General features: G+C 41.6%; 1 protein-coding gene, 1 long non-coding RNA gene and 1 pseudogene across 6 annotated transcripts in view; 2 read left to right on the top strand and 1 right to left on the bottom strand.

The window, feature by feature from the left end:
• Positions 1–441: 441 nt before the first annotated feature.
• Positions 442–2,825, top strand: LOC144293609 (large ribosomal subunit protein uL23 pseudogene; annotated as a pseudogene).
• Positions 2,826–10,088: 7,263 nt separating this feature from the next.
• LOC144293775 (uncharacterized) lies at positions 10,089–18,885 on the bottom strand. 3 transcript variants are annotated; one of them, XR_013361064.1, is made up of 3 exons: positions 17,914–18,795; positions 17,600–17,739; positions 10,089–11,011 (listed from the first exon to the last, which is right to left on the bottom strand). It is a non-coding gene; the product is annotated as an uncharacterized LOC144293775 (long non-coding RNA). The 3 variants fall into 3 exon arrangements; XR_013361063.1 differs by lacking the exon at positions 10,089–11,011 and adding an exon at positions 14,356–16,181 and having other exon boundaries at positions 17,914–18,794; XR_013361062.1 differs by lacking the exon at positions 10,089–11,011 and having other exon boundaries at positions 17,586–17,739; positions 17,914–18,885.
• Positions 18,147–26,641, top strand: part of U2SURP (U2 snRNP associated SURP domain containing) — a 54,491-nt gene continuing 45,996 nt past the window's right edge. For 2 of the 3 annotated variants that reach the window (XM_077864856.1, XM_077864855.1), the window contains exon 1: positions 18,147–18,297. In XM_077864856.1, coding sequence (XP_077720982.1) covers positions 18,253–18,297 — 45 coding nt within the window. In that variant the 5' untranslated portion in view covers positions 18,147–18,252. The remainder of the gene's footprint in view (positions 18,298–26,641) is intronic. The other variant, XM_077864857.1, reaches the window with a different exon arrangement.

Genomic DNA, 26,641 nt, shown 5'->3' with positions numbered 1-26,641 from the left:
AGGATCCCCACAGGGAACCGGATGTGAGACTTGATCCTGGATTCTGGATTCCGGGGGCCCAAGGCAGACACTCAACTGCCAAGCTACCCAGGCGTCCCTGTACATGCATTTTCAATTGAATTGTACTGTCCTATATAGTAATTGTAGTACTCATTGTTTCTTTTCTTTCAGCATATGTCTCTCAGATCTCTTTATATTGCCATGTGTACTTCTAATCCATTATTTTTATTTTTATTTATTTATTTTTTTTAAAGTATCCATTATTTTTAATTGTTGCATAATACTCCTGGTGCGTATCTAATTCTCTGCTACCACAAATAATGCTGTCTTCTAATGAACCTGAGTGAGAATATCTTTGGAATATATACTCAGGGAGGAAATTTCTGTGCTATAGATTATAAGTGTATTTGATTTGACTATAACTCTACATTGTTCTCCAGAATGGATGAACCAATGCATTCATCATATCAGAGGGCAAAAAAGTGTTCGCAAATTCTTAGTAGCAACTCCCATCAAAAGGTAGAACCTATTTCCCTCCCACTTGAATCTGATTTGACCTTGTGATTTGCTTTCATGGAAGGCGGCAGAAAATGGTTGAGTTCTGAGCCTAGACCTCAAGATATCCTACAATTCCTGTTGTTGATCTGGGAGCCCTTCTACCATCATGTCTTCAGGCTCAGGCTAGCCTGCTAGAGGATGAGAACATGTGAAAGAGGACACAGGTGGGTCCACCTTAGCTGAAGCCACCTTAGCTGAAGCCCCAGACATCTAACTGAGTTGAGAACAGTTGGACCAGACTTGGCTACCCAGCAGAGCCCAGTGCAAATTGAGAACCCATAGAATTATTAGCTAAGCAAAATGGTTGTTGTTTTAAGCCACTAAATTTTAGATGTTTTGTTATGCACTTAATTGATAGGTAAAAAAAAAAAAGACAAGTGGTAACTCCTCATCGCAGGGCATGATATGTCTCACATCCTCACCAACACTTGGCATCATCCAGCTTTCTAATTTTTGCCTATCCTATAGATTTAAAATGATACCTTATTTCATTTGGGTTTCTTTAGGATTACTAATAAAATTGAATATTTCTTTATATGTTTGGTGGACTTTGGGCTTCCTTTTCTTAAATTGCTGTTCATGTCCTTTGCCCATTTTTCTTGTGAAGTTGCAATTTTTTCTTGATGATTTGTGGTTCTTGCATATTGTAGATATTAATACCTTTTCATATTTACATACTACAAATATCTTCTATCATGGAATCTCTTATTTTTTCCATGATAGCCTTTGTTGGATCCAATTCTTTAATTTTTTATGCAATCAAATGCATCAACTTTTTTTTTTTTTTTTTTAAGTAAGCTCCATGTCTAACATGTGGTTTGAATGTGATCATAACTCTGAGACTGAGAGTTATGTGATCTACTGTGAGCCAGCCAGGCACCCCTTCTAAATTTTTTTTTGAGTAATATCTATACCCAACATGGGACTCAAACTTATAACCCAGAGATCAGGAGTCACATGCTCTACCAACTAAGCTAGCCAGGTGCCCCTAAAATGCAACTTTTTGTTTTATGGTCTGTGCTTGTGAAATTTTTTTAGGAAATGCTTCCCAACTAACTACGGTCACAAAGACACCCTACTACAATTTTTGCCATCAGTTTTAGAGTTCTTCCTTAGACAATTAGATTCTTCATTCATCTTGAAACCTTGAAACCATCTTGCTAATTTGGAAGGTGAAAGGGGACTTTTGCACCACAGTCCCATGAACCTACTTTGGCGTGTGGTGTTAGGTAGGTACCAGGTTTTCTTTTTCTTCTCAGTGAGTCATTTTCCCCACCGCCATCTGCTGGATAATTCATCCTTTCCCACATGGATTTCTGGTGACACTTTTGTTGTACATTAACTTCCCTTGTGCAAATGGGTGTATGTGTGAGATCTCTCTTCTATTCTATTGGCCAATTTGTCAATTCTTGTGCTATTATAACACTGTTTTTTGTTTGTTTTGTCTTTACTATGATAGGTTTGATAGTTTTTTATGTTATAGGCATTCTGCTGTATGCTTTTATTTCAGATATTCACTTAATCCTCTCAGAAATCAGCAAAATTAAAAAAAAAGAAATCAGCAAAATTTATTATCTCTGTTTTACACTTAATGAAATAGAGGCCCAGAAAATGTAATATTATTGCTCAAATTTCATGTGATATTAAGTGTTGGAGTTAGGATTTAAAGTAGTTAATCTGGCCCTTTCAGGAAGATGGCGCTGAAGGCGAAGAAGGAAGCCCTGCCCCTCCCAAAGCCAAAGCCAAAGCCAAAGCCAAAGCCAAAGCCAAAGCCAAAGCCAAAGCAAAGGCTTTGAAAGCTAAGAAAGCAGTGCTGAAAGGTGTGCACAGACACACACAAAAAAAGAAGATCCGTACATCACCTATATTCCGATGACCCAAAACCCTGCATCTCCAAAGGCAGCCCATATATCCTCGAAAGAGCACCCCCAGGAGAAACAAGCTTAATCACTACGCCATCATCAAGTTCCCTCTGACTACTGAGTCAGCCATGAAGAAAATAGAAGACAACACACCTTTGTTCATTGTGGATGTCAAGGCCAATAAGCACCAGATCAAACAGGCTGTGAAGAAGCTCTATGACACTGATGTGGCCAAGGTCAACACCTTGATCAGGCCTGATGGAGAGAAGAAAGCATGTGTTTGACTGGCTCCTGACTATGATGCTTTGGATGTTACCAACAAAATTGGGAGCATTTAAACTGAGTCCAGCCAGCTATAAATCTAAAAATAAATTTTTTCACCATAAAAAAAAAATAAAGTAGTTAATCTGGCTAGAGAGCCTGTGTGTTCTATTCTACAACAAGCCCAGCTTGTCAGCTTCTGGTCTGGTTGTTCTTTAAACTCTCTGAAGAGTACTGGTCAGTTGGGAAAGGGGAGAAAATCATCACCCCAGTCCCTTGGAAAACACCAGCATGGTCCCAGTTTTAATTGCCTCACTTTTCTCACTCAAAGGCTGTCATCTTTCCCAAATAAGACTAGTAGCACCAGTGGTCAAAGTTTTAAAAATCCATATTCTCAGCTGGATTTAGGTCACATGTGTGGTATTTTTAAAAATAGATCTGCAGGTGCTGGGAGTGATGCAGTGTTTTCTAATTATAATATATGCAATTTAGCATAACAGTGAGAAAAAAAAAAAGTAAGAGAGCCCAGGTACTCTCAATATAGAAGACAACAACACTATTGTTACCCACCCCCTTCCTTCTTTTTAGTGGAAGACAGATTTTTTTCAGATAATGTGTGCCATAATCAGCCAAGTGCTCCATAAGCCAATCATGATCATCTGTCTTTCTCTCCTTGCCATCAGATAGATAAGGCACGGGCATCAATCCACTTATAGCCAATGAACATAAAGGGAAAGTCTACCGAAGTGGCTTCTAGGAATTTTTCCCTCAGTCCTAAAGAAAGAGATATACAAGTTTTCAGGAGGAAGGAACACTTCTGGTGTGGTGTTGGGAGCTGTGGTAGCCATTTTGTGACTTTTGAGGGGAATTAGCCAGAAAGGCAGGCAGGTCCACTGAGGATGGCAGAGCAGAGAGATGGAAAGAACTGGGTCCTTGATGAGACTGAGCTGCTAAATTAACAAATCCTGCAGCAGTCTTCCCTCTGAGCTTCTTAATGGTGAAATAACATTTCCTTTCAGTTTAAGCTATACAAGTGAGGAGGCTTCTGTCAATTGCAACCTAAGGTATTTTATCCACACACCCTAAGGGGTGCATGTATGAATCTTCAAATATCCCTTGTGAATTTGTGTCAAGAATGTGAGTGACCTATATGTGAGCTAAACATATCCACTCCCACTGCTCTGGTTAGGATTTTGCACTGGGAATAGGGAAGTGAAAAGTTATGTTGTACCAGAGTTCCCACATCCCTGCCCTTCTATCCCTTCCCTTCTCATCTCCCTGGAGCTTACTGATTAGTAGACAAGACAGAAAAATGGCAGCAGAGTAGGTGAGGACCTATCCTGGACTGTGTAATATAATGAACAGCCCAAAGGAGTGAGGGACCAACTTATCTGGGATGCATAGCCAGAAAGAGAATTGCAGGATGGGGGCGGGGGGTTGGGCAAGAAGCAGGTTGTGGCAGGAGTAGGCTGAGGGTGTCAAAGGAGGAGCCTGGAGTTGGGTCTTGTATTTTGCATAAGAACTAGTCAGGGGAGGGGGCTGGGAGGAAAAGTATTCCAAATTGAGAGGTGTGAGTTAAGGGGCAGAGACAAGAAACAACAGCCTAATGGGGGAACTGGAACCTTGGTGTGGCTGGAGCACAGGGGAATCAGACCAGGAGAGGCAGACAAGGAGACTGAAAAGAAGGCCTTTTTCCCATCTCCTTAAAAAGTATAAAAGGAGTCTCTCTCTCTCTCTCTCTTTTTTTTAAATGTGTAATTATATATGTGCCCAAATTAGAGAAGTATGAAAAAATTTCTTCGTGAGTAGCTAATGTATGCAGATATAGAAAAAAATTCATATGAGAATTTTAGAAATGGTCTTTGGAATTACTGTTTTATTGGAAAGTATTAAAAATGTTATTATTTGGGACCAACCTGAGCAGTTTAGCACTGCCTTCAGCCCAGGGCCTGATCCTGGAGACCCGGATCAAGTCCCGCATCGGGCTCCCTGCATGGAGCCTGCTTCTCCCTCTGCCTGTGTCTCTGCCTCTCTCTCTCTCTCTCTCTCTCTGTGTGTCTCTCATGAATAATAAAATAAAATCTTTAAAAAAATGTTATTTGTCTCTGTTCACTTGTTGAATAAACAATATATTCAAATAGACCAAAGAGTATATAGTAAAAAGTAAGTTTCCTCCCACCCCTGATCTCCAGGATTTTAAATTTCCTTCCTCAGAGGCAATTACAGTGGCCAGTTTTTAAAGAAATATATTGTATATATGCATAAACACACGTTACGTCTTGTATTAGTTGTCTACTGCTGTGTAACAACCCCAAGACTTAGTGGCTTAAAACAGTAAACATTTATTATCTCACATGTTCTTTGGTCAGGCATCCAGTGGCTTAGCTGGGCCTCTGGCTCAGTGTCTCTTGCAAGGTTGTGGTTGAGCTGCCTGCTGGGGCTGTAGTCATCTCATAGCTCTGCTTAGGCAGGATCTGCTTTTAAGCTCACTCAAGGGGTAGTCAGCAGGATTTAGTTTCTCACAGGCTGTTGGGCTGATGGCTTCATGCCTTCACTAGTTTTTGGCCTGAGGCCCCCCTCAGTTTCTTGTTATGTGAGTAGCATTGGGCACCTTGCAGCCTGATGGCTGGCTTCATCAGAGCAAATAGACAAGAAAAGCCAGAAAAGTCAAGGAAGACAAGAAGCAGAAGCTGGTTTTTTTTTTTTTTCTTTAAGATTTATTTATTTATTTGAAAGGGATAGAGACAGAGAGAGAACATGAGTGGGGAAAGGGCAGAGGAAGAGGGAAAGGGAGAGAATCTCAAGTAGACTCCATTGAGCATGGAGCTCCACGCAGAGCTCCATCTCATGACCCTGAGATTAAGACCTGAGCTGAAATCATGAGTTGGACACTTAACTTACTGAGCCACCCAGGCACCCCCAAATTGTTTTATAACCAAGCCTCAGAAGTGACATTCTCTCACTTTTGCTGTCCAGGGGATCCCTGAGTGGTGCAGTGGTTTGGTGCCTGCCTTTGGCCCAGGGCACGATCCTAGAGACCCGGGATCGAATCCCACGTCGGGCTCCCTGCATGGAGCCTGCTTCTCCCTCTGCCTGTGTCTGTCTCTCTCTCTCTCTCTCTGTGTGACTATCATAAATAAATAAAAATTAAAAAAAATATTTCACTTTTGCTGTCCATTAGAAGTATGTCACTAGGTTGAACCCAGTCTCAAGGGAAGGGAACTACTTAGGGCATGGTTACTGGGGGTTGGAAATCATTGGGGTCAACTTAGAAGATACTTAGCACACATATGTATACTATATTTCTATCTATAGATGCCTCTTTTTTTTTAAAGCACAAAAATGTTTCCCGCCTTGTTTTTGTCATACAACAGTGTATCTTGCATCTTGGAACAATTTCCAAGTCAGTTCATAAAGACTGCTTATTTTTCTAGCAAAGGCATAGGATTTCAGGCCTGACTCCATACTGAGATCTTTTTAGATGTGCCATGCCTTTATTAAACAGTCCTTTATTGATGGGCAGTTAGGGTGTCTTTGATCTTTTGCTACACATCTTTACCAGTTTAAGAATGCATCTGGAAGGTAAATTCCTATAAATGGAATTGCTGGGTCAAAGGGTGTACACGCACACATTTTGATAACTGTGGCCAAATTGCCATTCAAGGGAGGTTGCACCTATTTATTTTCTAATTCCAAACGATGAGAATTGTCTACTTCTCCACAGCTTCTTGAGGCATTTCCCCCCCCACACATTTTAATGAAAGAGGAAAAAAGAAATCCTAGAAGAAAAGCTAAAAAAGAAAAGCTAATGAACAGGACAAATTGGAGTCACTGGTTTTTATTAAATGAAAATGGAACAAGGCTCTGCTATAAATTTCTGGGTTTACCAGGGTATTCTCTTAGTACATTATGCATAAAAGGGCAGGGGCCCCTGGTTTAGGTGTCAGTGTCCTTGATAATCTGTTCTGGCTCCTGTCACTATAACCTTAGGTAATGTCCTCCTCTAAGGTTGTGTGGATTTCTAAAGCCACTCAACAGATAGCTTATCAGATTCAAACTTCACCTGGAGGACATGACATTAATAACTATCAAACCAAGTATACACTGAATAATGATTTAACCTCTAGAACTGTTTAACAATGGAACAATCTAACTTAATGAAACAAGCATTTCTCTGTAAAAATACATAAATGAGAACTGACTGTAGAAAGGAGGAGAATTATATCTGGGCTCTAAGACTTCTTCGACCCCAACTTTCTCTGTTTCTAAGATTCTAAAGACAGCAAGCATGAGGATACTCAAGAGAGCCAATTTTTCTGCTGATCCTCGCATGATAGTAGGTATACTTTTAGGCCCATCAATTGAGAGTATGCATGATGATAAAGAGCTGTTGTGAGTTCAAGAATGCTTTGATAATGTGTATAGCAGCATTATGCACCATCCCCCAAAGCTGGAAGCAATCCAAATATCCCTCAGTAGTTGAACGAATGAACAAATTGTAGTCTAGACATAGAATGGAATATTATTCAGCCTTGAGAAGGAAGTTCTGATACATGCTACATCACAGATGAACCTTGAAGACACTGCTAAGTGAAATAAGCCTGTCACAAAAGGACCAATGGTATATGACTTCACTCATGTGAGGTACCCAGAATAGTCAAATTTATAAAGACAGAAATACAATGGTGGTTTCCTGGGGTGGGGGGAGGGGATATTGTGGAGTTATTGTTTAATGGGTATAGAGTTTCAGTTTGGGAAGATGAAAAAGTTCTGAAGAAGGATGGTGGTGACACTTTGCCCAACATGAATGTACTTAATGCCACCAAACTGTACACTTAAAAATGGTTAAAGTGGCAAATCTTATGTGTATTTGACCATAGTAAAATAAATTGTGTCTTATCAATTACAGCAGCATCTCCAAACATTTGAAAAATAATTGTATATGTATCTGACACCTATTATTCATATGCTTTACAGTTAGCCTTGGCTCACACATCCCCCTCCCTGCAATCTTCATTCATCCCAAGGTAAGCCTCTGGGAGCCATTTGTACTATGTGGCACTATTTTCCTTAGCACAGTTGAGTAGATCACAAATGAGCAGTTGACCCGAGCTGAACTATTTAGAAACTTATTCCTGTGATTTTGGAATTTGGTTTCAGGAACTTTTGCGGGTCTCTATACAGAGATAAAACTGAGAAATATGTGGTTGGGAGCCATAAGGTGATTTATTGTTTTTCTTCCATGTTTATTTATTATTTATTCAACAAATATATATTGTTTGCCTATTGTGTGCCAGGTATGGAAATAGGTGCTGGGATTCAGCCCTGACCCTGCCTTCCTAGAAAAATAGAGCAGGCCTGACTGTGAAGATACTATCTCTAATATTTAGTGGACTGTTCTCCCCTAGAAAAACAACACAGTATTCCATGATTTTATCCCCCCTTTTTTTTTTAAAGCAACAGCATTGGCACAATTGCTCAATGAAAGCTTGGTGGACAACAGGATATTAGAACAATTTTTCATTGTAGCAACAAATACGGCAAGTGCACCAACATCATCACAGGTGTTCTGTATGTGTTCATGGGATACCTACAAAGGATGATGGGTGTTTTTGTTTACCGGCTGCAGCAGCGCCACCAGGTGGCAAAACAGTAGAAGATGTTTGCTGTCACTTGAGCCTGCTTATGTGGAAGTGACACAATTCTTGAAAATTGTTTTTAAATTGGAGATGAGAGGAGAGCTGCATTACTTAAAAATTTGTACACGAAGGGAGATGTTTAAGTCCTCCCAAATAGAAAACTTTGCATTTTCTTAAAATGAGACATTTTGTAAGGTCCTCATTCTGATCTCTGTGCAGCTTCTAGGTAACTCCTGGGAATTTGCTCCAGAGGTGAAGCTTGAGATTGAGAAAAACACGCCCCAAAGTTTTCTAGCATCCTTCATGAGGTCTCCCCTTTCTTCTTCTGCAGGGTCAATCTTCTGAGCTACCTTAAACTGCCTCTGATACAGATTTCATTCATTAACAAATACTGAGTACTTGCTTGGTGCTTACTTTGTTCTAGGCGCTGCAGATACAGCAGTAAATAAATCAGACTAACATTTCAGTCTTCATTTATGACACTCTTATTGTGACACATTTGTTTCCTTCACATTGACTTTGCCTACGTCTTGTTATTTATTCTTATTTAAGAACAAAACTTGAAAAAGAAGATTTTTTGAGACTTACCATGATAACAATGTCAAAATAAAGCCTTGTGTTTAAGACCACTACAGTTGGACTTTTGTTTTTGGCAACCAAGTGAAACTGATAAGGGAAATAAATTATTTTCTCTTCATAAGTTCATTCTTCACCTAGCCTTTATATTACTTGGTCTTGTCTTAAGAATTTCAGTCTTGGGGCACCTGTTTGGCTCAGTTAAGCGTCTGTGTTTGGCTAAGGTCATGATCTCAGGGTTCTGGTACAAGCCCTGTGTTGGGCTCCTAGCTCAGCGGGGAGTCTGCTTTTCCTTCTCCCTCTGCCTCTGCCCCCTTGTGCTCTGTCTCAAATAAAAAAACAAAAATCTTAAAAAGAAAAAAAAATTATCTTCATGGGGATATCCAGGGTCTGAATGGCACAAGGTAGGTCACAAGTTGAGGCGTGATCTCTTGGTGATCTAAGCCAAGCCTCCATTTGGACTGCCAGCTCATGGCCAATGAGACTTCCAAGATGTTGCCCTTTGCTAGTTGTCTTGATTTGCCATCAAGTGCCACAAGGTACGTACCTTCAGTTATGTACACCTTTGCCACATGCACACATGCACACACACACTCACTCACTTAGGAACACCATTTCTAGCATATGCCATCTAGACCATCTTAAGTTTTATCTTGTTGATAAAATAACTGCTACATGGTAGTCTTCTCACCAGGATCATAGCTAAAATAGCAATTTTTGTTGCCTTCAACATGTCACCAGCCCATTTCTGGGCTCTATGCTTCTTGACACCACTTTTACATATCTTTTATTTCTCAGGCACTTTTAGTTTTTTAAAAAAGCCTCTGCTAATTACTATTGTCAAAGGAATTCTAGATATCAATAAGTAATTTGGGTACTTTTTTTTGGTGAGGGAGGGTGAAAGGAGAGAAAACTGCTATTATCATTGAAATCTTGTCAGGATAGCATTGTGGGGTGGGGCAGGTGATCAAGTTTATCAGAATCTTTAATCTCACACAGAACACATCCTCCTTGAAGGCTGTTCCCTATTCCTAGAAGCAGCTGGGATTTCTCTAAGCACAAGAGTTAAGTCTGAATTTTAGCTGTTTCTTTCTCCCTCGTATCTTCCTTTTTTTAGAGCCTGATTTTTCAGTGCCTGCAGTTCTTGGTCATGCCACCTTAAAGAATGAAGAGGTAGACCAGAGTGGTGGACAGCAAAGTAAGGTTTATTGAACGATAGCAAAGTAATAGTACGAAGTTCTGGAGGAGGGGGCCTGTGAGGGTTGCCACTGGAGTTTCTAAGTCTAGGGGTTTCTATGGGCTTGTTGGTGGGCTGTTTTAATGGGATTAACCCTCCCTGTGCCTGTCATCCAATGAGGTTTTTGTCATCTATCACATGGGAAAGAATGCAGGGATCCTTCCAGGGAGGTGTAAAATCCTTTTGGTTTCCTCTTAGGGTGGGAGGCCCCTTGTCCTTGCCTGCCTCCCAACTATCCTTCATCATTCCCCACTCTGAAGAGGTAACCCTAACTGCTATTAGGGAAATAGGGTGACCACTGATCTACCTACTTCCTGGTGGTGGTGGTGGGGGTGGAGGGGGGGGGGTGATTAGGGTTGGGTTGGATGGAGTGGCAGTCAAGGTTCCTGTAGTTCTGCGTATCAAGGGGTCCCCTGTAGAAGTCTGGTTTGACCACCATGTGAGGCTCCATCTGAACTACCATTTGGAGTTTGATGACCTTTATCTGGAAGATATAAAGTGGGTTAGGCCATTAAGGAGGCAATTACCCAAAGCACAATGCAAGACCAAGCATAGCTAGGGGTCCTGCAAGAGATAGAGGGTGTTTTGGTAAATTCCCCACATACTGTGAGGAGAGGTTGGGTGAAAGCAATGTAGTAAGAATTGATGGGATATGGAGAAAAAGACTTATCTGTGTCTTGTCACTTCAAGATGAATTTGAGGTCCTCTCTTGGTTCACAGATGGATTTTGGTTCCTTGTTATTAGTCCCCATTGGGGACCAATGTTTGACTCTGGAATGGTGGATCCAGGCTTCAAATTAAGGTACTTTGACTTCTGTTGGAATGGCTAAAATTGTATACAGGCCTTCCCAGACTGGCTCTAACAAGCACTTGGGTCCCTGGGGTGAAATGAGACAGGTTGGTTATATTGGGGCTGAAAGTTGGGAAGCTCCTTGCAAGAGGGATAAAATGATTTATCCAAGACTTTCTTGTCTATCAGCAGGTCATATCTCAGATAGGCTCAACCTCTTTTTCATGAGAATGTTCCTAATTTGGAGTAAGGCAATAGGGAGTCGACACCCGATTTTGGCTTCTCTCTCTCTTTCTTCCTTTTTAAAAGATTTTATTTACTCATGAGAGACAGAGAGAGGCAGAGACATAGGCAGAGGGAGAAGCAGGCTCCCTGTAGGGAGCCTGATGTAAGACTCGATCCCAGGACCCTGGGATCATAACCTGAGCTGAAGGCAGACAGTCAACGACTGAGCCACCTAGGTGTCCCTTTGGCTTTTTCCTGTGCTACTTAATTTTTCCAAGAATTGAAGTCTTCAGATACAATGTGATAGATAATGCCCCAAACCTTGGATATTCTGTTATGACTCTGAAGGGACTGGGGGAGTTCAAACTGAGGAATTTACTAGAGCCTTTATCACTTCTGAGGCTTTTTTGGTTCTATGGGGGAAGGACTCAACCCAGTGTGTGAAGGCATCTACCCAAACCAGGAGGTAGCTGTACCCATGTATTTTAGGCATGTGTGAAGTCCATTTGCCAATCTTCCCCAGGGTAACCTCTTCCCGGCTGTATGCCTCTGGGGGGTTGGGGATGGGAGAATGGGTTATTCTTTTCCTATCCCAGAGTTACTTTCTTCCCACTCCATAGTTCGTGTTGTAGCTTTGGAAATCAGGAGATCGGGCAGGGGGCTCCTGGGTGGCTCAGGGGTTGAGTGTCTGCCTTTGGCTCAGGTGGGCTCCTGGGATTGAGTCCTGCATCAGGCTCTCTGCAGGGAGCCTGCTTCTCCCTCTGCCTCTCTCTCTTTCATGAATAAAATCTTAAAAAAAAAAAAAAAAAAAAAAAAAAAAGCTGGGCATGGCAGCCAGCCACAAGTCACCAGATCCAGCTCTTTGCTTAAATATCCTACTGGCTGTTGATCTGGCTTCAGGGCCTGGGTTAGGACACCCAAAGCCATTCCTTTTCTGTCACATACCAGTTATAAAGCTGGGGTATTGGCAAGGCCCTCTTGAGATTTTTTAAAAAAGCTTTCTCTGACTCTGGATCCCACATTAATAGATGGGTACCAGCTGTCTGAGGTCTTGAGAGGATCCCAGCTGGGGTCTTGAGGAGGTATAGCCGGGGCTCCAGTTTGAAACTGAAGCCACCCCTGGCCTCACCCAGCCTTTGATCCCCGTATCTTTCAGCAGAGGCCAGAATCCCATGTTTTTCTGCTTCAGAGAGGGTCTGATTTAACAGAAGCATTACACCCAATTTGGAAAACTTTGAGGTCCCTGTTTGTCATAGGTCTTGTAGTGGCACCTCCCCTTGGTCCATCTTCAAGCACTACCTATTATTGCAGAGGATAAAGCCCTCAAGCACAGGCAAGAATTCCAGGATAGGGCAGGACAGGTAAGGGGAACTGATCTTACCCTAGGAAGGATGAAGCCAAGTGTGGAGACTCCCCTGTGGACTCCATTTGCCTATGGACTTTGGATGTAGTGTTCCTTTGTTCCTCCCCACCGGGTGAGGGGGGGGTAAGGTGGGGAGGAGGGGCAGAAGAGAGCAGCCAGGAGAGGCTGGGATCAATCCTACATTGCTGAGATCAGAAGAAAATGAACCACCTTTTCCCCAGTTAAAACCAAGAAGGCAAAGTCTCTCAGGTAGCCGTGTCTCATCCTCCAACTTGTATTGTGACCATGTGCCAGAACAAAGGAAAATGAGTTGCTTTTGCCCAGTTAAAACCAGGAAGTCATCCAAGTAAATGATTATTGAGTTATGGATCTCATTTTTTTAAAAATTTTTATTTATTTATTTATTTATGATAGTCACACACACACACACAGAGAAAGAGAGAGGCAGAGACATAGGCAGAGGGAGAAGCAGGCTCCATGCTCCGGGAGCCCGACGTGGGATTCGATCCCGGGTCTCCAGGATTGCGCCCTGGTCCAAAGGCAGGCGCCAAACCGCTGCGCCACCCAGGGATCCCTGGATCTCATTATATGGATCTCACTTCCTATAGCCTATGTCAGGAAAGGGACTCTAAAGGAGTAAGGTTCTTGTCAAGGAATTACCCATCTACAAGAATAGAACTTCCACCTCAGTTCCTCATCTTTACCTGATGTGTGGCCCTAGCTACTCACACAACTGAGGCCAGAGCCCCTGTCCTCTTTGTGGGGGTGCTGGGAGTAGTCTTGTTTACCCAGGCTTGGCCCTACCTCCAGAGAATGACTGGTTTCCCCCACTCATAAGACTCCCTTAGAAGTCAATGGACAAACTAGACTTTTTTTTAGTAGAGTTGTTCTGTTGGGCATAGCCACCTAATCAGATTTTAGTAGAATTGTTGTCTTGTATAGCCACATGGAGGGACAAGATGGGACACCCAGGGAGGGGAAATCCAGCTGGGATAAGCCCTGATGGAACCACAAAGTTGGGAGATCCCTTAGATCTTAGTTCTTTTGCCCTACCTGGCCATTCCTCATATAGGTGTTGTAGCCAGTCTGAGGGGTGTCCTAGTACTGCCCAAGATAGGAGGGGTCACAAACAGGAGACAGTTTCTCATGTCACTGTGATTAAGATCCCTTGGAGGCCACTCTAACCACTCACAAGAGAATGTCTGGGGGATTATCCTGGTTTTTCCTACTTGTTCTCATAGGGGAAGAATCAGATGAGAAAATAGTAGAGGGGCTTCTCTTTGGATGCCTGGATGGTCAAGTAAGGAAAGAGAGCCGTTGGGTATCCAAAGGGTAACCTTCGTTAGGTCCCTCAATTGCTGCTCGTTTTTTTCTATATTCCTTACATCTGGTGTACCCTGAAAGGAGTTCTGAATCCTTACCAAATCAACATTCCCAAATTCTGTTGGGGATCAGTCGGAAAGGAGCCCAGAGAGCCTGTCACCGGAGACTTCAGAATGGCAGTTGCGCTAATTGCTCTTACATGGCTGATGGGTGCCCACTGTTTCAACAAACAAAATGGAGGTGGGGGGGAGACAGAGATACCTGTTGCCCACTACTCACGGTTAGTTGTCCTTAATGGTGGAGATCCTGGGATGAGCCCCCATAAATGTTATAGGATTTTTTTCTCTGTCAGTGCCCACAGTTCTTGGTCATACCACTTCGAAGAATGAAGAGGTAGACCAGAGTGGTGGCCAGAAAAGCAAGGTTTATTGAGTGACAGCAAAGTGATAGTACAAAGTCCCGGAGCGGGGATACTTCGAGGGTTGCCACTGGAGTTCCTAAGTCTAGGGGTTTCTGTGGGCTTGTTGGTGGACGGTTTTAATGGGATTAACCCTCCCTGTGTCTGTCATCCAATAAGGTTTTTGCCATCTCTCTATCACATGGGAAAGGATGGAGGGCTCCTTCCAGGTGTAAAATCCTGGAGGGTGGTTTCCTCCCTGTCTGCCTGCCTTCCAACTATCCTTCATCACTGGCATATGCTAGAAATTCAGTAACTGCCAAATAAACAAATGGATGAGATTATGCTTTCACCAGCCTCTATCTTGAAGTCTAGAGAGCAGGGAGAGGCTGCTTAAGAAATTCTGTAGAATGAAAGCACCACCAAGTAGAAACAGTCCATTGGCGCACCACAGGAGACTTTGGCTTTGGGGCAATCCTTTGTAAGGTCTCTTTCATTGTATGTACTGTTAAATGATACTTTTGTTTCAGCCTCTCCAACCCACCTTTTATCCCCCTATTTCAAAAGAAATTTAACATTTGGGAGGTCCCTAAAAGCTTTGTGGGTCCTAGGCACTGAGCCTTTGTGCCTAATGGGTAAGTGGTTCTCATTGGTGCTGGGAGACCGATTATTGAATATTATGTTCATCATCACTAGTAAGACTTAAATTGTACATGAGAAGTAGAAAACTCAAATGCCTTCAAGCAGGCCAGATGTGGGGCATTTGTCCTCTGGTGAACCAAGAGGTTGCTATGGCTCACCTCCACTGATTGTTAACTTCCCTTTTTTTAAAAAAAATTTTTCATGGTTTTATTTTATTTTTTAAATTTAAATTCAATTTGCCAACATACAGTATAACACCCAGTTCATCCCATCAAGTGCCCTCCTTAGTGCTTTCCTATTTTTTCAAGGAACACTAGAAAACTTAAGTATAAAAACATAAAATCTACCAGTTTTAAAGTGCCAGCTGAAATTTCAAAGAACAAAAACCTCCTTGGGTGAAGCAAATAAAACACCTCTGTGGACTGCATCTGTCACAACTTGCAATCTCTGTTGAACATAGCTGCAGGGAAAGCCCTTTTAAACAGATGACAGGGACTAGAGAACCAACATTATTAGGAGACAAAGAGCCTGGTTTTAGTGTGACTGTAAAAAAGTAATACTAACTGTAGTAAATTGTAGGATTTTCTTACTATTTAGGTGTAGTCCCTTGTCAATAGTAATTTTGAATCTAAAAGTTTCAGATTCTGTAATATTCCATTTGTAAGATTCATGCTACGTCATCCTCCTTAATTTGTGGTTTGAGTAATAGGGCCAAGATTTTGTGACACATATGTGTTGAGGAAAACTTTGCTCATAATCATGATTGTGAGTTTTTAAAAGTGTATTTAGTTAGGCCTTAATAAAGACCTATGTATTCCTTCTTGTCAAGTCACATTTGTCTGGCTTCCTTTGGGACTTCACTGTATGAAAAAGAAGAGAAGGAAGAAGTCTGTGTTCCTTTATTTCTAACTCTTTAGGGGAAATCATTTGGCAAAAATTATCTCTCTGAGAAGTAGAACTTTGGGGATTTGAATGAATAGCATGCATTTATTCACTTTATAGACACAATCAGCCTGCAGCACTGCTGGAACATGGCTAGGCACAGCCAGTCCCACTCCTTCCTTCATCTCAGCTGATGATTTCACTTTCTAACCCTAGATTGTAAACAATTAAGGTCTAGTTTGATGAGCATTTTGAGTGGGAACCTATTAGGTTTCTATGGAAACAGAAGCAGAGTCTCTATCTTAGGCAGACTTGGTGGCAGGGAGGGAGGTCTGTAAGGCTTTCTGGAGGAAGTGACATCTTCAGGAAGAGCATGCAATTGATTATCTTTCAATTAGAGACCAGGATGAGGGTGGGAGAAGAAGCCTGGAATTGAAAAAGTGTGATAAAATCTGAAACTTGGAAATAAATTCAATTGGACTGGAGACTGCAGAGCATCATTCCAATTTAATTTCAAAGCCCAGCACTTGTCACTTTTTGATTATGTCCTGTTTGCTTACTTGTTTGTTGTCTGTTCTTCCCTCCCCATCTGCTCACGCAGAGCAGGAGCCCCATCTGCTGACTCCTCAATGCCAGATCCACAAGACTGCTTTTACTGAAGGCCTGCCATAGGTCAGATCCTGTGATAAGTGCTTCCCTCATGGTTTTCCCTCTCCCCTCCCCAACACCAACCAGCAGACAAAATTTTACTTCTTCAGAGTTGGCTCAAATGCTCCCTTCTCTGTGAAACCTCCCCATCTCTTTACCCAATCCTTACTCTCAGAATTACTTCTTTTAGAGTTCCCACGCTTTGATTTCTCCTTAGGGCATCAATCTAATCCTGCTGCTCCTTCCCTCCATTCTTTTAGCTTTGTCTCTGTAAACCTCTTAACACTTTGGACAGGATTTTACACACAAAACGGGGCTCAAAAATATTTTGAATAACTGAATTTGGGAAAGAAAGCGATGAATCCTTCTTCCCTTCCAGCAGCCCTGAGAGCAATCTTTTAAAACATGAAGTCTGACATGACAGCCCTACTTAACCTTGTTGAAGGCCACTTTTATCTCAGACTAGAATTCTAACTCCTAAGCACCCTGCTCATTCAGGGCCCTATGTGAACGTACTCCCACCCATCTCTCTAGCCATGACCCTCTCTATACCTTCTTGTAAAACTTGAGTGCTTATGGTGACTGCACACCGGCTGTAATGATTCACGTCACCAGGCTTTAATTTCAACTATTCCCTTTACCTGGAATGCCCTTTTCATTTTCCTTACCTGGCTCAGTTGAGGCAAGATCTTAAGCAAGTCCCCCTCCCCCCTCCCCCCCCCCCCCCCCGCCTTTTTTAAAGTAGTCTTCATGCCCAGTGTGGAGCCCATCTCCGGGGCCTGAACTCACAACTATAATATTAAGACCTATGCTGAGATCAAGAGTCGGAAGCGGCTTAACCCAGTCACCCAGGCACCCCAAGTGTTCCTTCTTTGAATACAGATCCTATTAAAAACTTTAAAAAGGTACTAAGTACGGAAAAGCTTACGGTGCTCCCCTCCATTTGTGTGATTAAAAATGAAAACAGGGCAGCTCGGATGGCTCAGAGCTTTAGCGCCAGCTTCAGCCCAGGGCGTGATCCTGGAGCCCCGGGATCGAGTCCTGCATCGGGCTCCCTGCGTGGAGCCTGCTTCCCCCTCTGCCTGTGTTTCTGCCTCTCATGAATAAATAAATAACATCTTAAAAAAAACAATACTAAACCATGAAATGCGATTTTAAATGACACAGAGCTTTCAAGTGCGCTAGATTTAGAATACCGTCTATTTATGATTTTCTCTCATTCTCCGTCCCTGCAGGTACCCATTTTGCAGATCCCCGAACAGTCCATCGGAAACTCCACTGCTGGATTCTCAGGTTGGGTCAAACGCTCCTTTTTCTCCACTTTCCAGGCACCGTTCTATGCGAAAAGTAACGTAGAGCAAGTTGCGAGTTCGCGTTTCGCGCGCTATGGGGTAAGCTCCGGGGCTGCCGCAAAACCCGTCTTGGGCCGCTGAGCGCGGGACACCCCCCCCCCCCGCCCCGCCCCCGGACCCCAGCGCGTATCTTCTCTAAGGATCCTTTCCCTCCTCACCCAGGAAATTCAACTGGCTCGCGCCTATCGGGGGCTGGCGCCGGGAAACAAGTGAAACCTCAGCCGGTCCTGAAGGTCAGCACGAGGAGACGCTCCAAAATCCCAGAACCGCACGAAAGGCGGAGCCCCGGGAACACCCAGGAAATCGCGCAAAGCGGTCTGGGCCGGGGAAATTGCTGACACCGGAAGTCACGTGGCACAGCTCCGCCCGCATTCCCTATCTCGGCAGTCGACTCCTCAGTCTTGCAGGCGCCTCTGGCGGGCTCCGCCGAGATCCGCTCTCTCGGCGCTCGACTCGCCCGTGCTGCTGCGGCCGCCGAAGGAGGGGCAAAGCTCAAGATGGCGGACAAAACGCCAGGCGGATCTCAGAAGGCCAGTTCGAAGGTAATTTCTTAGAGGACTTCGTAAGTCAGTGAGTTTATAGCTGTCATCTGGAGCCTACGGGCGCTTCTGGCCAGCCGGAGGAGCCTGGAATGGGGGTCCGCGCTCTGGTCACGGCTGTAGGCCCCGCCGCCGACGCACTGTGGTGCGCAGGTTGAGAGGCCTGGTATCTCCCCTCAGTCCCAGGCTGGATTCGGCTCGAGACCCGCGGGCCCGGGCTGGGTGGCGTGAGTAGCTCGGCCTGCGTTTGGCATTGGAGCGAAACCAGGGATTTAGATTGAGGTTCGAAGCCGCGAAAACGCGCCCGTGCGTTCCTGTTTGTTGAGCCCTGAGGCCGCCGGACAGCACCTGGGGAGAGGGGAATCGCCTCCCGGTGCCTGAGCGTTTGCCTCCCTTCCCTCAGTTCTACGGTTTTTTGGATCTCGCCACGCTTCCGGTCGCCCTCGGGTTCCCCCCTTGCCCTCCGGGGAGTAAATAACGACGGCTCGGGCTGCAAGTCGTGAGGGGAGGGCCGAGGGTGGAGGGGCGCGCGAGGTGCGGGAAGTGCAGAGGCGGGAGCGGCTCTCGCCTGCAAGAGCCGCGTCGCCAAGGTTAAAGCTGCGCCCCACACGTGGTCTTATCTCACTTAAGAGGAAGTATCAAACGAGCCCTTCTTTTGAGGGTTGGTTTTCAAGGACTCGGGGTCCCCTGCATCACCAGGTCGTGTGTTCCACCCAAGCCCTTAGAAGCCGCTTAAGACCGACTGTTAAATTCATTTTTGAGTCCACAGGGAACGATGTGCAAGTGTTGAGAAACCATTGAGCTGTAGAAGTAGTTTAGCGGTAGGTTAGGTGGGTGGCCAGCATCAGGTCTTCCTCGTTGCCATCTTGGGTCGGTCCTTAAGTTTTTTTTTTTTTTTTTTTCTTCTTTGAGTTTCTCATCTCCAAGACGATATTACAAGTAATAGATCCTGCCCGGGGTAGTTCTTAAGCTTTTTCGGTACTAGTGCAGGAAGTTGCATAACCGCTCCAGGTTCCAGGGGCTGTTAACATCTTGCAGAGCATGTATGATCCTAAATCGGTTATTAGGAAGTTAGGTTTACGGTGGACCGGGCGAGCCCTACCTCTAGTTTGCTGTGAGAAACAACCCATTTTATAAGAGCTTTGTCAGTTTCTAATCACATCCTTTATGCCATTTTGTGAATGGTGGTTCATAATTAGTTTGTAATCAGTAATGTCTTTACCACACTCATCCTTTAATTTTGTAGAAACTATGGTAGAGGGTCAATTTCGGCTGTTTTATCTCCCTGCTTTTTACTCCTTGTCAGTTTCTTCCCTTTGCAGCACTGTATCCGCCGGCGTGGTGGGGGATAGTTGGGTACATCACTCAGGCCACTTTCTCAAAGATTTACAAAAACAGCCCTGCTTGCTGCTATTAGGGAACCGTTGCTAAAGCTACTACACGCATAATAGTTCGAGCATAAGCCGCGCAATTTTAGTTTCTTCTCAAGGTAATATTTTAAGTATCTCCTACTCGATGCCTTGGATACATTGAAAACATTTTAATGTACATGTTCATCCTTCTAAAGTAGTACCTCTGGTGGTCCTGAATGTGTGGCTGTTCCTATAAGTAAATTGTTGGGTCTTCCAGTAATAAATCTTTTCGGTTTGTGTATTGCTTTAGATTATCATCAGTTCATGCTCTTAAGAACTGTATTATTTACAGTTCATGTTGTAAAAGGAATCAGTATCTCAGGACTCAGATGATACCAATGTGATATTCTCCATTAATGTGGAGGGCTGCATGACGCAGTTAAAGATTATGGATTTTGATAACAAGCAAAAGACATTTGGATTTAAATCTTGAATTGATAAGTATATTTGCGATATTAAGGCAGGTTGCTTAAACTCTTGAGCTTCACTTTTCTCGTTTGTAATATGGATGTAATCTCTGTTTTACAGAGTTGATGTAAGGATTAAGCGAATTAATGTCTACAAAGTACATAATAAATCTTAGTTCCTTTTTCCTCTCTCCTTTTTGTCCTTAGAGGAAATAAAAAGTGCTTACTTTTCAAAATGTTGGTTAAATTCTAATCTAAGGTTTAGTTAGAATCAAGACTTTGATTCTATCATTCTAACTATCATATAATGACTGCCCAGATTGCTGCTTTCTGTTTCTCATATAAAAGTCTAGAATTTAAAAAAAAAAAAAAAAAAATCTAGAATTTATTGGAGTATTAGATCATTTTGGCAAATATTTGGAATTTCTAGCCTTTGATCTCTGGTTTGATTTTCCTTCTTCTTGGAGAGCAGATAAGTGACATTCTACAATACAGATGGAATGAACAGATTCTTCAGTTTCATGCTCTTTTTTGTTAGTTGAATTCCCATTGACATAGGTTGGGATGTTTGTTAATCATAGTTCTACACATTGAGGAAAATATTACTTTAAAAACGTACCAGGGAATGTAATGTACAGCATGGTGACTATAGTTCATAATACCGTATTGCATATTTGAAAGTTGCAAAGAGATTTTGAAAGTTCTCATCACAAGAAAAAAAACTTCTGCGTGGTGACATGTTAATTAGGCTTATTGTGATTATTTTGTAATATGTACAGATACTAAGTCATTATGTTGTATACCTGAAACAATTTTTTTGTATGTCAATTGTACTTCACTAAAAATAAATTAAAAAATAAACTGTTCAATATGCAGAGTTTTTTAAATTGACGATGGCAAAATTATTTGATGTGCCTTAATAATAATTATTTTCTATGCATTTGTTTCTGTTTATCACCAGACAGAAATATTGCTTTAGAGGAAAGGGTTGTTAGTATCGTGTTGTAGCTTTGATTTTGGGAAGAGAGATAATAACTGTTCCCTTAGAAAGTTGTTAAACATAATTGCTTAGAATTTAATTTATAAAGAATTTTATTTGCTTGCACAGCAAAATGAAGATATGAAGAGAATGTGATATTTTCTTTACTTCCGCATGTCCTGTGTGGGTTATACTGCTAATATAATGGAATTATGTGCCCTGGTTTGTTTGTTTGTTTTAGATTTTTATTTATTTATTTATTTACTCATGAGAGGCAGAGGAGAAGCAGGCTCCATGCAGGGAACCCGATGCAGGACTCGATCTGGGGCCTCAGGATCAGGCCCTGAGCCAAGGCAGACGCTCAACCGCTGAGCCCCCTGGGCGTCCCAATACGTGCCCTGTTATTTCCCTCTCTGACAGCGTTTCTTTTTTGCCATATTGTCAAAAACTGGGTTAGGTAAATTTACGAGCAGGTAGAAGAGAGTGCTGGCTGCTTTGGACAGTTAGTGCTAAATTGGTTAGGGAACCGTTTTAATTGCTGATTAACAAAAACATTTCACTTTTAAGAAATAAGTAAAATGAAGATACATTCAAGGCTTGTGATCCTTAGGTATTTATTACTGCTTGTGTACACTCTTTTGTTGGTACCTGAAAATATGTAACATTTAAATAAACACAAATCTTGAAAATTAGGTTCTTCATGGTTTCCAGCTTTGAGTGAAAATTTGTTATGCTGTGACTGTAACCTTATCTTAAAATATAAGGTGGATAGTTTTATGGGTGGAAGGCTGTCTTTTTGGTTGGAGAGTGGAATTACAACTTCTGTTGATTGATACTCTTAGAAATTTGAGTATTTGTAGCACTGTTCCTTGAATATGACTTGATGTTTTTAAAAATTTCCTATCTTGTTGGATTGGTTTTCTGAAAGCGCAGTTTTTATTTTTTTTATTTTTATTCCTGAAGGTTTATTCTTTCTGGAAGGTAAACCTATGGAAGATTCTCATTTTCCTTTGTGGCATATGAAAGAGGGGGTTCATCTGGTGTGCAAGTTGAAGACTCCTGCTTCTCTACCACTTTTTTATGAAGAGCATCATTTTTAATTTAATTTTTAAAAAAGATTTTATTTATTTATTCATGAGAGACATAGAGAGAGGCAGAGACACAGGCCGAGGGAGAAGCAGGCTGCATGCAGGGAGCCCGACATGGCACTTGATCCCCGGTATCCAAGGATCTCGCCCTGGGCTGAAGGCAGCACTAAACTGCTGAGCCCCCCGGGCTGCCCTCATTTTTCTTATTTTTAAATAAAAATAAAAACTTGGCTACAGGATATTAAACTTGAAAACATTACTATTAGAAATAACTTGCCTCAAAAAAAAAAAAGAAAGAAATAACTTGCCTCTTTTACTACTATTAAGTAGTTTTAATATTTTATTGCAGACCAGCCATGTGTTAGATATTTTGCTGAAATAACTTTTCAAAAAGCAGGATGCATTTGCCAGTAGCACTTGAGGCTATATGGTACTGTTAGCTGTGTCTTCCTTTCAGGAGTTAAATTTTTTAACTTTCCTCAGTTTAGATTGACTACAGGACATTCAAAATGTACTTACAACTTTTTGTGTATTGGTGGTGTTTTAAATGTAATTTTAAAGATCATTTCAGGTTTTTAATTTCACTTTATCTTAACATTGTACACATCTTAGTGATTTATAAAGTTGTTTTGAGAGGTGGCCCTTGGTTTGCCTTGGAGAGTGGTATTAAGGTAGGTAGCTGCTACTTGTTAGTGAGTGGACAGCAAAGTATCTAGACGGTAGAGCGTAACTTAGTTTTGTTGGGTAGGTACTTACTCCAGTAGGTTAAGCCAACAAGTGTATTGGGTCTTCGTTACTTGCAGGTCTTGTGCTTAACTTTGAGGAAGAAAACATTGAATAAGACTATACAAACTGGGGAGTATGCTCTCTAGTGGAAGAAAATCAACACGTAATAGTACAGAGTAGAGGTATCTAAAAGTTTAGAGAGAAGTGACAGCTGGTTAATAGAGGATGGGAAGGAGAAGGCTCCAAGAATAGAGAAATTTGATTGAGTTCTTCTAAACAATGAGCAGAGGTTTGAAGGGTGGAGAGAGGGATATAAAAAGAAATGGGTGAGGTAAAGAAAAATAAATCTGGGAAATGGGTTGGTAAATGATTTCGTGTATTAGCCAGTGCATAGGGCGCTTGCATAGGGAATAAAAGTTGCTGAAATGGAAAGGTAAGTTTGGGATAAATTGTGGAGATTTTGAATACTACAGAGTAAAATTAGAGAGCCATGGAAAATTTGAGGCAGCAAAGTCCTTTTTTTTTTTTTTTTTTTAAAGATTTTATTTATTTATTCATGAGAGAGAGAGAGAGAGGCAGAGACACAGGCAGAGGGAGAAGCAGGCTCCATGCAGGGAGCCTGATGTGGGACTCCATCCTGGGTCTGCAGGATCAGGCCCTGGACTGAAGGTGGCGCTAAACCGCTGAGCCACCCGGGCTGCCCAGCAAAGTCCTTTAGGAAAGAATTCTTGGAACATACTTTAAAAGGATTTGGGAGTGAGGAGGATCAGTTTGAAGTTTGTTGCAGTGCTCCTGATAAATATTGAGGATTGTTTCAGAAATCTCACCTCAGGTCTTCTCTGAGAAGCTTTTCCTAACATCTTCCCTACCCCCATTAAGATTTGCTTGCTACCTCTGCTCTAGTGGCCATTGTTTTACTTTACTTGTTTAAAAAATACTTATATTGGCTTTATTTATAAACAGTTAAAGCTAAAAACAGTCTAATGTTTATTGACAGGGAGAAAGAAAAACAAACAATGGAATACTTAGAAAATGGTGTGATCATACAATCGTATATTACTGAGCAATACAAAATAGTGAACTCGTAAAACTCAACAAGAATGAAACTTGAAGCATAGTGATTTAATGATTGAGGGATAGAAGCCAGACTCAAAAGAGTAAATAATGTATAATTCCATTCATATGAAGTCCGAGAACCAGCAAAACTAATGTATAGAAATAGAAGTAAGAAAATGGTTGCCTAGAGAGAATGGACGAAGAGAATCAATTGGAAAGAGGCAGGAGGGGACTTTCTGGGGGTCATGAAAATGTTCTATTTCTTGTTTTGGGTGGTAGTTACACTAGTGTACACAACTTCCAAAACTCCTGAAACTGAACACCAAGATCTGTGCATTTTATTGTATGTTAATAATGCTATAATAAAAAATGAAAATGAAGATCACAGGGTTTTATTTATTGCTTTTTTGACTCAATATTACATTGTGAGTGTTTTCTTGTGTCCTCCAGTACTTTTTGAAATAATGTTTTGATGGCTACTTATTTCATTATATAAATATATTAAAATTGAGTTTATAATTATTAAGATTAATCCCAAATTTTATAAAACGCACTGATGAATTTTCTTTTATATCTTAGTATCTTGTTTTGTGTCCATTTGTGATTATGGGAACATTATATTTAAGCTTTTATATCAGGGAAATCTGGTGTTAGCAATGAGGATTAAGGGTCTTTCATCATTAGATGTTTCCTGCTGGACCTCCTTCCCTCCCTTCCTTCCTCCCTTCCTCCCATCTTCCCTTCCTCTCCCCTTCTCCTCTCTCTCCTTCTTCCTTTCTCTTTTTTCTTTCTCCCTCCACCCTACTTCCTGCCTACTGTATTTTACCCTGCCTACTGTATCTTACCCAGCTTTTTATTTGGAAAAAATTCAGTTCTACAGAAAAATCACATGAAAGCAGAGTATAATGTATACCTTGTATATCTTTCACCTAGGTTCCCCAGTTCTTAACGACTCTTTCTTTTATTAGCTTCTAAAGGCAGGGGGTATGTCTTATTTTACTAATATAAGGCATAGTACCAGTAAGTGGTTGAATTAAGGGAAGATCTGGACCACAATTGTGTCTTTAGAAAGAAAAATAAGAGTCCCTTTAGAAGAGCTGTATTAGGGGCCTGATGAACAGAATTTGACTCACGTGATTGTGAGGGGATAAAGGGAGTCCAGGATGATCCTCTGTTATAATTGTTGCTGGCTAACACTGAGTAGTTACTGTTTGCTAGACACTGTTTTAAGTGCTTTAGTTTTTGTCCTTCACAACAATCCTATGAGGCAGGATGCTATTCAGCTTTATAAATGGAGGAACGAGGGCCAAGGTTACAAAACTGGTAAGTGCTAAAACCAGGAAGTCTGATTCCAGAATCTGTCCTCTTAAAAACATTTTACTCCTTCCATATTATGAGTGATTGAGAGATGATATAATCCAGTATCAGAAATAAGATCAATAGGAGAAGCTAGTTTGGAAGGAATTTTAAATATATTGAGTTTGAGGAGCTAGGAGACATTTGGGTGAAGATGTCCAGGAGGTAGATGTCCAGGAGGTAGTTTGACAACAGATTGGAACCCAGGAGAGGGACTAAGGTTGAAAATAAAGAATTAGAAGTCATCTCAGTACAATAAAGGTTTGATATGCTTCCTATAGGAAAGTGTTAAACTTGTGGAGATATAAATGATGCTTTAGAGTATAAGAGGAAAAAAAGACATTTTAGGAGTCAGTAATGGGAATGGAAAGCTGATGATGGAGAATGGCGGTTTTGGAGGAATGTTCTTACGGGTAGGTTGCTAAATAGAAAAAAATTTTTACTATCAGCCACCAACATACAGGGCCGTTAATAGTGTAGTTGGCTTTACCTTTCCTTAGCAATCATGAGAATGATCCATTTTTCTTTTGGATTCTTTTGCCATCCTTCACCACATCTGCATTATCTGCTTTCTCTGTCCTGAGGTAACTTTCTCATATGTCTGCTGCCTTATTGCTTTCAGTTTTCCTTATCCTGCTCATTCATTTCTTGCTTTTGGGTCTTTTTATATGGATGAAAAATTGTGCGCTAGACTTCAGAAGATCTGTAAGCATCATTAATATGTTGTTCTTCAGTTAAAAAATATATAAACCAAACCAAGGTAAATAATATAGTCAGTTCTAGGTTCGGGAGAGGGAGAGACTCAGCTTCTGAAGTAGCATTACATTTACTGTTTATTTGGACCACTAGCTTTAAAAGTTGATTATTTTGAAAATTTTATTAACTATTTACATCTAACTCTTAATCCTAAAGAAGTTCCATTCTGAATGCTGTGCAGTTATAGCTGCATATGAGTGGAAATGTCTGGTTTGCGGTAAATGTGACCATGCCATCTTAGGTTAATTGAAATCAGCTGATGCCTCTTCATAAGCCATGTTGTTATTTTTAAATCTTAGAAATGGTGCTTTGGATGTGGCATAGAAGATTAAAGAAAGAAAGGCTAGCACTACTTAGCTGCTCTTGCATGCTTATTCTTCTGGGAGAACTTTAGAATTATTTTTGGCAACCCTTATGCCCCTTGCAAAGATTTTCCTTTCAGTATCAAGTTGTTGAGTGAAATTGCATTAAGTGTGTAAATAAGTTTGGGTATAATTGACATTGTCTTAATAATGGGTTTTCCCATCCAGGAATATGATGAATCTTTTCACAAGGTGACTTGAATAA

The sequence above is a fragment of the Canis aureus genome, chromosome 22 (assembly GCF_053574225.1).
Source record: "Canis aureus isolate CA01 chromosome 22, VMU_Caureus_v.1.0, whole genome shotgun sequence".
Classification (NCBI taxonomy): Eukaryota; Metazoa; Chordata; class Mammalia; order Carnivora; family Canidae; genus Canis; species Canis aureus.
This window is presented reverse-complemented; position numbering and strand designations above follow the sequence as displayed.